General features: G+C 32.3%; 3 protein-coding genes across 9 annotated transcripts in view; 2 read left to right on the forward strand and 1 right to left on the reverse strand.

Annotated features, from left to right (window-relative positions):
• Nucleotides 1–2,394, forward strand: part of LOC104785944 (serine carboxypeptidase-like 9) — a 6,134-nt gene extending 3,740 nt beyond the window's left edge. The window contains exons 10-14 of one of the 6 annotated variants that reach the window (XR_767432.1): nt 220–309; nt 396–514; nt 582–739; nt 1,855–1,968; nt 2,057–2,108. Coding sequence is in view for 5 of the 6 variants with exons in the window: in XM_019245751.1 (XP_019101296.1) it covers nt 238–309; nt 396–514; nt 1,855–1,968; nt 2,057–2,107; nt 2,201–2,300 (456 nt within the window). In the remaining variant the exon portion in view is untranslated. Of the gene's footprint in view, nt 1–219; nt 310–395; nt 515–576; nt 740–1,854; nt 1,969–2,056; nt 2,109–2,197 lie in introns of those variants that run through there. The other 5 variants (XM_010511240.1, XM_019245751.1, XM_010511241.1 and 2 more) reach the window with 5 other exon arrangements.
• Nucleotides 3,723–8,471, forward strand: LOC104785947 (serine carboxypeptidase-like 9). 2 transcript variants are annotated; one of them, XM_010511246.2, is made up of 14 exons: nt 3,723–3,897; nt 3,974–4,119; nt 4,227–4,303; nt 4,406–4,525; nt 4,728–4,830; nt 4,910–4,947; nt 5,030–5,131; nt 5,285–5,371; nt 5,462–5,545; nt 6,093–6,164; nt 6,271–6,389; nt 7,577–7,690; nt 7,779–7,829; nt 7,923–8,471. In XM_010511246.2, exons 1-14 carry the CDS (start codon nt 3,761–3,763, stop codon nt 8,020–8,022), a joined length of 1,350 nt encoding a protein of 449 aa, XP_010509548.1. In that variant the 5' UTR covers nt 3,723–3,760; the 3' UTR covers nt 8,023–8,471. The 2 variants fall into 2 exon arrangements, with proteins under 2 accessions (XP_010509548.1, XP_010509547.1); XM_010511245.2 differs by having other exon boundaries at nt 7,779–7,824; nt 7,920–8,471.
• LOC104785948 (fasciclin-like arabinogalactan protein 16) lies at nt 9,557–12,001 on the reverse strand. The gene is made up of 2 exons (XM_010511247.2): nt 10,563–12,001; nt 9,557–9,955 (listed from the first exon to the last, which is right to left on the reverse strand). The coding sequence occupies exons 1-2, from the start codon at nt 11,839–11,841 to the stop codon at nt 9,897–9,899; spliced, it is 1,338 nt and encodes a 445-aa protein (XP_010509549.1). The 5' UTR covers nt 11,842–12,001; the 3' UTR covers nt 9,557–9,896.

Below are 13,242 nucleotides of genomic sequence, written 5' to 3' on the forward strand. Positions count from 1 at the left end.
TAATTCAAATAAACTTATAAAGTAATGTCATATCATTTAAAATTAATTATTAATTAATATAGTAAGGGTAAAAACGGAATTTTATTTTTGTCAACAAATCGTAGGTATGAAACTAACAAAATTTATTAGTTTAGATATTAAATCGCATGTTTTAATTAAATAATATATTTTTCTTCCAACCAAAAAAGACAAGGTATTAAACGTCCAAATAAAAATAAGAAAAGGTTGATTATGCAGTATTATAAGTATTATCTTTTCGAACGCTGGGCCAACAAAGAGAGCGTTCGCAAAGCTCTTCAGATCAAGAAGGTATTTGCAAGCTTAATTAAAGATCATTAATCAATTACCATATTATATTAAATTTTTGTATAATCAATTTTTTAAAATGAATACAGGGAAGCAAAGTGGAATGGGTGCGATATAATCATACGATACCATACGATAGAAACATTATAAGCAGTGTACCATACCATATGAATAACAGCATTAACGGCTACCGGTCTCTAATATTCAGGTAATAGTTAAACCAATACTTTCCAAGAACTGATTTGGTGCAAATATAAACATTATAAGCAGTGTAGGTGTGGCCGTCTGGGCAAAACATTTACAAATATAGAGAACAAACCAGTGTCTTGCAAACCAGACCAGACCGGCAGATCAAAGAACAAACCAGTGTCTTGCAAACCAGACCAGACCGGCAGATCAAACCGGTTGAATCGTCAACCGGCAAACATACTGGGTGAAATTCTTCTTAAAATTTAGACTATATAATGCTTGAATAAAACTATAGAAACTCAGCTAAACCCGATGAACCAGCGGTTGAGCTTGCATATCATATCAAATCCAATCACTAAAACTTGAACTTTGAGATTAATTTAATTGGATAAAATTTAAGTTATCAATATAATATAGTTTTTTACTTGACTTTATAAAAAAAAATTGAATTGATGAAAATATTAGTGGTTTACACACACAAAAAAATTGAAAGTTACCAATTTTAGCAACTTAGCTTTTTATCTCGAAAAATATAAATCAATCATATGGAGTCAAAAATAATATGCAATATAACCTCTCTTTTTTATGGTAAAATTTGTAAAATATTTAGAAGATACACGTAAGGCTTATATTGCATATTAGAAGACTAGGACTAGGAATCTACCTTATATTGCATATTAAGGTATATGATTCATATTCATTGGAGTAATAAATAGTATATCAAATTAAAGCCTTCACGACTAGGAATCCAATTTACTTTTACAATTTTAAAAACTATAAGGTATATGACCATGAAAGCATTTAGAAGATACACGTAAGGCTTATATTTTGTACCTTTTAGACTTAATTGTTTTATTTACATTTTTTTTGGAAATACTGAAATAGAGGGTAAAGATGCAAAAAATTGACGACTTAGAGGGTTTTTTTGAGTAATACCTATGTTTATTTTTTTTAAAAATAATGCATATATTTATGAGTAAAACAATAAAAATTTGAAAAAGAATGAGCTTATAGGAATGAATTTTTATTACTTGATGAGAGTGTTGGTATTTTTATTTATGTTTTCTTTAAAAAAACTTAACTCATTAAAATTGGTTTTGGATGAAGTAAAATTACAACTTATGAAACTATGACATATAAAAAAAATGATGTTTACAAAAATAAATTTAAATATTTATTTCTCTAACTATTTATCTTTTGTCAATTTTTTTTTATAATTATTCTTAAAAAATAATACAATGATATGAAGCACAAATTTTGTTTAATAAAAAGTTAACATATGGTTTTAGACTTATAGTTTTCTATAAATTTAAAGATTGTATACGTACTCATAAAACTTGTGCCGTTTATGTTGAACAGTGGTGATCATGATATGGTGTTGCCTTCCATTGCAACTCAAGCCTGGATAAAATCTCTCAATTATTCAATCACTCATGATTGGAAGCCTTGGATGATAAACGATCAAATCGCTGGGTACTTATTGGTTTATGTTACTCTTGTTCATTAATTTCTCATCGTATCATAAATTTATTAAACTCACGTAATATCATTCTTTCGACAGATACACGAGAACTTATGCAAATAAGATGACCTTTTCTACTATCAAAGCAAGTTTTCTCATTTAAACCCATCATTTCTATTTTCATCCCATTGTAGTGAAACGTCTTTAATTTGCTAATTGTTTTGAGCATTTTGACTTTAGGGATGTGGACACACGCCAGAGTATCTACCAGAAGAGTCCTCGATCCTATTCAAAAGGTGGATCAATGGCCAACTTTTATAATAGAGCCTCATCCAAAAATTAAGAATAAAAATGTATAACATGAAATGCTTGTAGACAATATCATTATCTACTATGTGAGTAATTGCGCTATGCGCGACTCTTCGCTTTTATTCTTATTACCAAATTGTTTGCCTACCTATATTTAAGTCTCGATGTCGAGTTTTCGAGTCAGGTTTGGGGTATGTTTTAGAAGTTCAAGTATTGTGGATTTGTGGGTCAAGAAATTTTAGACTACGTTGCCACAACACATTGAAAAAAATAAACCGAATAGATAACAAAAACGGAGATCAAGACGAAACAGTGTATTCAAAAACGATATCTAATGTCTGCTTCTTCTTTTTTTCTTAAAGCATTAATGTGAATAGAGTTGTTGCGTCGAGTTTTTTTTTTTCTTACTTTAAGAGTTTACTTCATTCCTTCAGTTTATTTTTTTGGGAGATTAACCCTCAATTGCTTCATAATGAAGATGGTCTAATGTGTTACACTCAAACATGTAATACATATATTATGAGGATGTGATATGTGTGAATTTTAAGAGTACAACAGTCGTGAGTTGTGCAAATATTAATGGCAAAGCCTCAATTCAATGGAGAGGCTTGTGGGGTCTTTTTCTTTACAGCTGATGTTTACCAAAGGTCAGGTACGAATATCCTTCTGGGCTATTCCGTATTTGGTAGGAACATATATGTTTGTGGTGGAGATGAGATTATGCTTCAAATCTATGAACTACATTTTGCAAACTTAAATCTGAACCCAAAAAAATGAACAAGAGTTACTATTAGTACTCACTCCTAAGATTTTGATTCTTAACATACCATAACCATACAAGATCTAATGTTCAAAATGTTGAAGAACATATAGGTATATTAGTTAATAAATCTCTGAAAACGAAACGATGCGAGGTTAATAATTTCTGATAACAAATGTTCTTATGTGTGGTTTTCGACATTGCATCCATATTAGAGATCATTTTAGTTTTTTTTCTTTTTTTTCTATTATGATTCTTAACAATTGTCTTATCTTTCCAAGCGATTTAAAACATTGTATACACATTTATTTATTCATTGATTGAATAATATATGTCTGTTTAGAAAAAAATTGAATTACATCATATTGCAAAAAAAATCACAAATTTTATTAAGTAAATTAATTATAAAATAATTCAAAATAATTTAAATATAAAATAAAATAATAGAGAAAGTAGAATCATATTTGAATCAAGTATTAGGTAGAGATATTTATGAAACTGGATAAAATTTGGAAAAATGTTTTTTCCAAAGTAATTAATTTCCAATAAATTATGGATCTGTCAAACCTATAGCAATATCGACTCTCTGATATTTATCTACAAAATTAAATGAGTGGAGCCCAAACCAATCATAAATTCCTACCCAACTCACTTTTTTTTTCATGTTTTGTTGGTAATTTATGGCTATAAATGGTATAATACGATAATTTAAGCAAGCCTTTGAAAAAAACCTTATGAGCAAGAGGATGAGTTTGCTACTAAAGTTTCTGCTTCTGCTTCTATTTTTCTTGAGTCATCATGCTTATTCTGGCACTATCATCAAGTTTCTCCCGGGTTTTGAAGGCCCTCTTCCTTTTGAACTCGAAACCGGGTTTGTTAAATTTCCCTTTTGCAAACCTTTTGTTTTGAGTTTGGATTTAGTAATCAGCCATTTTTTCTAAATGAAGGTACATTGGTATTGGTGAGGAGGAGGAAGCCCAACTGTTTTACTATTTCATCAAGTCTGAGAACAATCCAAAAGAAGACCCTCTTCTTCTATGGTTAAGTGGAGGACCAGGAAGTTCTTCTCTCACTGGCCTTATTTCCGAGATTGGTAAGTCTATACTTTCTTTTTCTCTTGCTCTAAGGGTTATTTTCAAAGCTAAGGTGGTTCAAAGTGGGTTAAAATATATATATATATATATATATATATATATATAGGTCCTGTGGCTTTGAAGTCCGAGGTTTACAATGGAAGTGCCCCTTCTATGTTCTCTACTACATATTCATGGACAAAGGTAGCTGGAAGGGAAGTACATATGTTCATATGTCGATCACAAACCCAATCAATGATCTATTATATATTAATGATCTTACTAAATTTGGCATAATTTTTGTAGGTAGCGAACATAATATTCTTGGACCAGCCTGTTGGAGCTGGCTTCTCATATTCAAGAACTCCACTTGATAAAACTAGTGACACAAATGAAGTTAAGATGATCCATGAGTTTCTTCAAAAGGTTAAGACAAACCTTTTTTTTTATTGTTTTCGTTTTTTTTCACATTTTTCGTGGTTCCGTATAACTCTTGTGTAAGTTCAACACTTCTCATTACCTTCTAAGTGATTTCAAGCTTTACACGTTCTGATTTTTTAAATGGTATTGAGTATTCAGCCAGCATGTAGCTCATCGATTAAGGTGTTTTTCTTTTTTCATTTCATAGTGGTTAAGCAAACATCCACAATTTATCTCCAACCAATTTTACGCTAGCGGAGACTCTTATGCCGGTATGATTGTTCCGGCCCTTGTTGACGAAATCTCAAAAGGTATAACACATACACTTTTATTAAGTAATCCAATGTTTCTTTTCTCTCATGTTTTAACAATATAGATATTGTGATGCAGGGAATTATATATGTTGCAACCCTCCTATAAATCTACAGGTCATTGATATTTGCTCATTTCTACTTACCTTATGTACATATATAGTTTCAAGAACACTTATATATTTGTTGCCGAAAACAGGGTTATGTGCTCGGAAACCCGGTAACACATTATCAAATTGAACAAAACTATCGTATTCCATTTGCTCATGGAATGTCATTAATATCTGATGAACTCTACGAGGTACGAAATATGTGTCATGCTTAATTTGTTACTAGAGTTTTTTTTCTTTTTTTAATATATATTTCTGTGTTTTTATACAAACCTTATAGCTTGCCAAGTTTGAAAGCCTAAAATTATATAACAATGTTCGAAATCTAAATATTATTTTTACAGTCACTGAAGAGATTTTGCAAAGGAAATTATTACAATGTGGATCCACGTAACACAAAATGTTTGAAAGTTGTTCAAGAATACCATAAGGTACACACACTTTGAAATTTGGTCGATACTTTTTTCTCTCCGTAACAAATATCATCACTAATTCAGTTTTATTTTTATTGGTGTTTACAGTGCACTGACAAAATAAATATACATCAGATATTAATACCAAATTGTGATGACACAATTACACAAAATATAGCTCCCGATTGCTTTGTAAGTGACACATCCTTCCTCCATCTAGTGACCCATGTAAAAAAGTTGACTTCATCTGTTTTCAAAATCCTACACAAAATATATTTCCTCATTGCTTTATAAGTATTTTACCAAATTTTTTTGGCTAATAGAAAAGTAACTGAAAAGAAAACAAATAAAACTATAAAAGCGAAGATCGTTTACGCAACTAGTATGATGAAATTATATTATTAACTCTATTTAATTACTCTACCATATTTTCCAATTACTTCATGATCAAAGATCAAAGTCCTTACTCCTTAGTATAGCTAGATAGGCAATATCTAAGTAAACATGTTAATTTAATGTTTAATGAGATTGTGATATACTGGCCAATGTATCTATTACCTAGTCATCTACTCTGTATAAAAATAGAGTTGCTAATCAATCCTTGCTGTTTAGTTACTTAAACTAGGAATCGAATTAAAATAAACGAATCTCATATGTACAGTATGAGTGGAGATATATATTTCAAAAAAAAGAGAGTCAGTTTTATGATATTTCAAATAAGAAAAGGTTGATTATGCAGTATTATAAGTATTATATTTTCGAACGCTGGGCCAACACAGAGAGCGTTCGCAAAGCTCTTCAAATCAATAAGGTATTTGCAAGCTTAATTAAAGATCATTAATCAATTACTATATCATGTTAATTTTTGTATAATCTATTTTTATATAATGTAAATTTGGAACAATCTATTAATACAGGGAAGCAAAGTGGAATGGGTGCGATATAATCATACGATACCATACGATAAAAACATTATAAGCAGTGTACCATACCATGTGAATAACAGCATTAACGGCTACCGGTCTCTAATCTTCAGGTAATAGTTAAATTTATACTTTCCAAGAACTGATTTTGTGCAAATATAAACTACGAGTAGGTGTGGCCGTCTGGGCAAAACATTTACAAATATAGAGAACAAACCAGTGTCTTGCAATCAAGACCAAACTGGCAGATCAAACCGGTTGAATTGTCAACCGGCAAGTATACCGGGTGAAATTCTTATTAAAATCTAGACTATAAAACGCTCGAATAAAACCATAGAAACTCTGCTAAACCCGATGAACCAGCGGTTGAGCTTGCATATCATATTAAATCCAATCACTAAAACTTGAACTTTGAGATTAATTTAATTGGATAAAGTTTAAGTTATCAATATAATATAGCTTTTTACTTGACTTTATTAAATAAAATAAAAAAATTGAATTGATGAAAATATTAGTGGTTTCTACACACCAATTTTTTTTTGAAAGTTACCAATTTTAGCAACTTAGCTTTTTATCTCGAAAAATATAAATCAATCATATGGAGTCAAAAATAATATGCAATATAACCTCTCTTTTTTATGGTAAAATTTGTAAAATATTAATAAATAGTATATCAAATTAAAGCCTTCACGACTAGGAATCCAATTTACTTTTACAATTTTAAAAACTATAAGGTATATGACCATGAAAGCATTTAGAAGATACACGTAAGGCTTATATTTTGTACCTTTTAGACTTAATTGTTTTATTTACATTTTTTGGAAATACTGAAATAGTGCAAAAAATTGACGACTTAGAGGGTTTTTTGAGTAATACCTATGTTTAGTTTTTTAAAAAACAATGCATATATTTATAAGTAAAACAATAAAAATTTGAAAAAGAATGAGCTTATAGGAATGAATTTTTATTACTTGATGAGAGTGTTGGTATTTTTATTTATGTTTTCTTTCAAAAAAAATTAACTCATTAAAATTAGTTTTTGATGAAGTAAAATTATAACTTATGAAACTATGAAATATAAAAAATGATTTTTACAAAAATAAATTTGAATTTTTATTTCTCTAACTAGTTATCTTTTGTCAATTTTTTTTTTAAAAAGTATTCTTATTTTTTAATACAATGATATGAAGCACAAATTTTGTTTAATAAAAAGTTAACATATGGTTTTAGACTTATAGTTTTCTATAAATTTAAAGATTGTATACGTACTCATAAAACTTGTGCCGTTTATGTTGAACAGTGGTGATCATGATATGGTGTTGCCTTCCATTGCAACTCAAGCCTGGATAAAATCTCTCAATTATTCAATCACTCATGATTGGAAGCCTTGGATGATAAACGATCAAATCGCTGGGTACTTATTGGTTTATGTTACTCTTGTTCATTAATTTCTCATCGTATCATAAATTTATTAAACTCACGTAATATCATTCTTTCGACAGATACACGAGAACTTATGCAAATAAGATGACCTTTTCTACTATCAAAGCAAGTTTTCTCATTTAAACCCATCATTTCTATTTTCATCCCATTGTAGTGAAACATCTTTAATTTGCTAATTGTTTTGAGCATTTTGACTTTAGGGATGTGGACACACACCAGAGTATCTACCAGAAGAGTCCTCGATCCTATTCAAAAGGTGGATCAGTGGCCAACTGTTGTAATAGAGCCTCATCCAAAAATTAAGAATAAAATTTTATAACATGAAACGCTTGTAGACAATATTATTATCTACTAAGTGAGTAATTGCGCTATGCACGACTCTTCGCTTTTATTCTTATTACCAAATTGTTTGCGTACCTATATTTAAGTCTGGGTGTTAGAGTATTCGGGTCGGGTTTGGGTTATATTTTAGGAGTTCAAGTATTGTGGGTCTAGAAGTTTTAGATCATGTTGCCACACCACGTTGAAAGAAATAAACTGAATAAATAACAAAAAGCGGAGATCAAGATGAAACCGTGTATTCAAGGGAGTGGAGATGGGAGAAGAACATGTGAGCCAACAAGATCTCTCCTTATATGAGGAAGTTTTCGTGAAATGACTCTCATTAAATTTTACTTAGTCCAATAAGATGGTCTCTAATGTGTTGAACTCAAAACTGTAAACATATATTATGAGGATGTCATATGAGTGAATTTGAAGAGAAGACCATTGGTGAGTTGTGGAGTTGTGCAAATAGAAATGTCAAAGGAGAGGCTTGTGGGGTCTTCCTTTACAGCTGATGTTTATTAAGGTCAGATACAAATATCCTTGTGGGCTATTCCGTATTCGGAACATGTTTGTGGTGGATATGAGACTATGCTAAATCTATGAACTACATTTTACAAGCTTAAATCTGAACCCCAAAAAAAAAAAACGAACATGAATTAGTACTAGTACTCACTCCTAAGATTTTGATTGTTCACATATCATAACCATACAAGATCTAATGTTAAAGTGATTTCTTAGTACTTACATTGTTATATAGGTCGACTAGTTTATGAATCTATGAAAACGAAACGATGCGAGGTTAATAATGTGTTTAACAAATGTTCTTGTGGTTTTCGATATTGCATTATTAATATGTTTGTAAAATTCCTACAGAAATAATGTCTAGTGATAGTATTAATTAGCAAAAGACTAAGAGAGAATGAGGCTTTGATAACAAGAGGACAAAAGCCCCACACACAGCTCACCTGCCCTCGTGGCCAGTGCCCACTTACTACTACTCCTAATACCTTCTCACCGTCTTAATAGTAACATTTAAAGATTCGTGTTCTAGGCTGTGATTTTCTCAATATCTGGCTGTAAAACATATACTAGTAGAGGAGTAGGAAACTTCTTCTTTTCTTTTTATTCTTATAGCTTTATTTATAAAAGCAAATAGTTCAACATAGAGTTTAACCCTAGTTTATCATGTGATTTTGCTGTATACTATCTGTAATAAAAAACCAATTTATTACTGTATATATATTTTGGTGACACACAAAAAAGAGTATTGTTTTGGGTATTGCATAAATTATAAACAAATACGCTGACTTCATGACCAGGTGTATACATGTATAATATTAAATAATATCATAGATATGTTGATTGATACATTACATGTACATTGCAACTACCATGTCCAATCACACATTTTATATATGAAAGAAAATATTTGACAGACATTTTTTATCATACAAAAATGATGACAATAATGTGTTGGACTGGTAAGAGAGAAATGGAATAGAGAATCAAATAGGCACACAAATGGATCCTTCCTTTTTATTATTCCATAGTTTGTTGTATAAACTTGCTTGTAGTAAGTATTACATATATATTGATTTCTCTAACTCCTATGACATTTCTGTTTACTCACCCCCAAATAATAACAAACTTCATCAAAATCTACGTATTTATATATATATATATATATATTTAAATGGTAAAAAAAATTACAAATAGAACATGCAAATCGCAACGAACCCCAAAAATCACATCATTTACATATTTCAACTCTTTTTCTCTTTTTTTTTTTCTTCTTCAGATGTTTACAGAATAAAGAAATTGTGGGAAGCTCTGATATTTTTTCTGTAAAATCACTGACACGGAATAAACCGTGAACCCATCATTCTACAAGCTACCTCCATCAATTTACCTGCATATACATTATCATCAGTAACATTCACAAATCATTTAAGTGCAATGAATATATATATGATTATAAAACAAACCCAAAATACCAAAAGACAAAGAGAAAAAAAAAAAAAGGATTTGGTTTGGGGTTTAGTGAAAATTTAGACAAGCTGTCGTTAACGACCAATGTGTCTCACTCTCACAGCTTGTCTTTAAGAATACATAAAAAATAAAAACATTGGTTTCCCTAATTTTAATGATTATTCGTCGGTGCGTTATAGAATAAAAAAGTATGTCGAATAAATAAAAAAAAACAAAAATTTGTTAAGAGAGTTTTTTTTGTCTTCATTCTCTTACAAGTGTCTACTTTATTCCAAATCCCACATGTTCACTTACTTCTACTACCATTAAACGACGATGGCTGCTACTCTTATGTGGTTAATGTTTCATTCCACACACAAAAAAGTCTAGTATAGTTAGTAACGTTTGGAATAAGAAATTTTTGGATGACACAAAACAATGACGCATTTTGGGTTTAGATGTCAAAATCAAATATTTATGGACCGAAAAAGTTAGAATCTAAAAATAATCGTACCAAAAGAGTAATAATGTAAAATTTTTATTATTACCTCTTCTTGATTTAGCAACTTTTTTAACGACCGGAGAAGCGGGTTTAATCTCCGTCGCCGGGGTTTCCTCCGCCGGAAACAAGACTCCGTCGATACCCTGAACCGAAATCCGACCGTCGGTGTAAATATCAGGATCGAACAAGTAAGCAGAGCCTTCACCGTGTCCGAATTTGACAGATCCATCAGCTTCTTGAGCCAACACTTTATGTGGGAATCTCAATGAGTCGTACTTCACTTTCCCAAATCTCCGAACAGCGTTGTACATACTCTCTTCGGTTTGATACTCCGGTATGATGTGGTAATACATAATCTGTTCAGGAGCACCTGGCTCGCTTAGCTGGTCCGTTGTGAGCTTTGCCATGGCTTCGTCGTTAGGAGCAAGAACGGTTAAAACGTAGCCTTCTGACACGAGACGACCCATCTCTGTGGCTAAAGAAGTTAAATTGACGAGTATGTCAGCCATCTCGTTGTATCCACCGTAATGCAAGAGAGTGTGGATGAAATCTTTGACTTGAGCCTCGCCGTTGAAGTGTCCACGTGGGCCACCGGGTCCAGGTGCTGGAGCCGGAGCTAGGGAAGGACCTGGTGACATAGCGTCGTAGATTGGGAGAACAGGAGGAGCACCGGCGGGGACGGCGGGAGCTGGTTTCTTGAGACGGTGGGTTCTTGGGTCAACCTCAGGTGCTCCTTCTGGTATGACGGCGGAGATTGAACGGAGACTACGACGGCGGTTGAAATCTTCTTGAACAGAGCGAGGGATGAGAAGACGTTCGATACCGTGGATGATACCATCGGGTCTGATGACGTCATCAGGACGGACGAGCTCTGCCGAGTCGACTTTTAAAGTGTTGACGTCGACGGTGAGGTGGAGATGGTCGTTGGAGAGAGTACGGTGGTGGTGAGAGAGAGAAGGCCATTGAGGAGAAGTGATTCGTTTAGGGAGAATGTGGAACATTAGTAAAGACTGTAACGATTTGAGATTTCTTGGTTCGAGCAAGAAAGATTTGAAGAGTGGGTCTAGGTTCCGTTCCAAGGCGTCGTTGCGTGGTGCGAAGATTGTGATGTTGTGTTTGCCAACTGCTTCTTCGAGGGTTTGGAGAAGGAGGGCTTTTTCGACTAGTTCAGCTAGCTCTGTGTAGTGAGAGTCGAGGAGAGCTACGAGGACTGAGTTTGAGTTTATTTGACCTGATACGGGTTTGTTATCGGGTAATGCGGTGGCAATGGAGACGGCTAAGAGGAGGAGGAGAAGGAGCTTTGTGACACCATAGGAGGAATCCATGACGGTGGAGAGAGAGATAGAGAGAGAGAAGAAAGAAGTGTCGGCAAAATGAAGAAAGAAGAATTGGGTTTGGTGTTTTTGCTTGTGAAGAAGGAGAGAGAGAAAGAGAGAGATTCTGATGCTGATGTGAAGTTTCTTCTTTCTTTCATTAAAAATTTTATTTTTTTTTGGGTGGGTGGCTTTTTATTTTGGCTTTGTTTTTAATATTTTTTTGGTGAGGGTTAAAAAAAAGTTGGGTCTACTTGAGAAGCAAAGGTATGGTCGTGTCAGCTGATGCCTAACTCGGAGTCTCTCTCTCAGACAAAAGGTTCCTACTTGCTTCTGTTGAAACAACTCAGCACTGTCTGTGGTCTCTGTCTTGGAGCCTCGTGTCGTATTCTGACTCGGTCCATATCTGAACTTCACTTGAAGTAAACACTTTCCATCTTTGTATTTCTAGAAATAAAGAACAAATCAGATTGTTTTGGCTGCAAAATCTATGACGTACGTCTCAAACAACAATTGTAAAACTAATAATTAGCTGCGAATCACCAATGTGTACTATTGGCATTGGTTAATTAAACTATTTGCCAATATAATTGTCACGTTTAAATATGATTTTTTATTATGTTAGTAAATCATGCGTCATTAATATAATGCTGTCGTAGCGATTTCTTTTGTAAGTTCGTGAAACTTGTTTTGGTCTTAAACAATGTTTTCAAAACCGGACCGGACCGGCGGTCGAACCACGTTAACCCGCGAACCGACATCATGTCCGGGTTGGGTTAATATCAAAACCCAAAAGAAATTGAACTGGTAAAAAACCATATCAACCCGCCAAAAAACCAAAAACCGCTGAACCATTAAACCGGATAAAACCGGGTTCTACTTTCTTTTTTGTAAATTTGAGTACAATTAATTTAATTAATTACCTTTTCTAGTTTTCTTCTTAGCAAATAAGCAATAGTAGAGTTTCTTAGAGAATGAAGATTGCATGTTCTACACTCTTATTATCTTATTGTTTTTAGATTTAAATTTCTAAAATATTTTACAAATACTAGTTATACTTTGAGTTTGTTACAGTTTGAGTTTATTACTTTTTAATGTTTTTTAAAAACATTATGATTATTGAATTACTTTATTTGGTATATCCAATTATATCATAGTTATAATCATTGGAAAAAATAGAAGACATATCCATATCTATTATTTATAAAAATATCATCAAAATCAATTGAACTCGGTTGACCCCGGTCGAACAATATTGACTCATGATCCAGAAGCTTTCTCAGTTCAGTTACCGGTCCGGTTTTAAAAACATTGGTTTTAAAAGTAAAAACGTTTGGTGGTTTGTTTGTTAGCAAAAGTAATAACCTAAAAAACTTTTATTAAGGTTTGATCAAAAAAAAAAAAAAAAAAAAA

The sequence above is a fragment of the Camelina sativa genome, chromosome 5 (genome assembly GCF_000633955.1).
Source record: "Camelina sativa cultivar DH55 chromosome 5, Cs, whole genome shotgun sequence".
NCBI lineage: Eukaryota > Viridiplantae > Streptophyta > Magnoliopsida > Brassicales > Brassicaceae > Camelina > Camelina sativa.

Bases quoted from the DNA above. Each gene is read 5' to 3' on its own strand.
- LOC104785947 (XM_010511246.2), top strand. From the start codon at position 3,761: ATGAGCAAGAGGATGAGTTTGCTACTAAAGTTTCTGCTTCTGCTTCTA. The intron at 4,831-4,909 runs GTATAACACATA...ATTGTGATGCAG, and splicing joins TGTTGACGAAATCTCAAAAG to GGAATTATATATGTTGCAAC. The intron at 5,372-5,461 runs GTACACACACTT...TGGTGTTTACAG, and splicing joins TTGTTCAAGAATACCATAAG to TGCACTGACAAAATAAATAT.
- LOC104785948 (XM_010511247.2), bottom strand. From the start codon at position 11,841: ATGGATTCCTCCTATGGTGTCACAAAGCTCCTTCTCCTCCTCCTCTTA. The intron at 9,956-10,562 runs GTAATAATAAAA...ATGTATATGCAG, and splicing joins AGTTGCTAAATCAAGAAGAG to GTAAATTGATGGAGGTAGCT.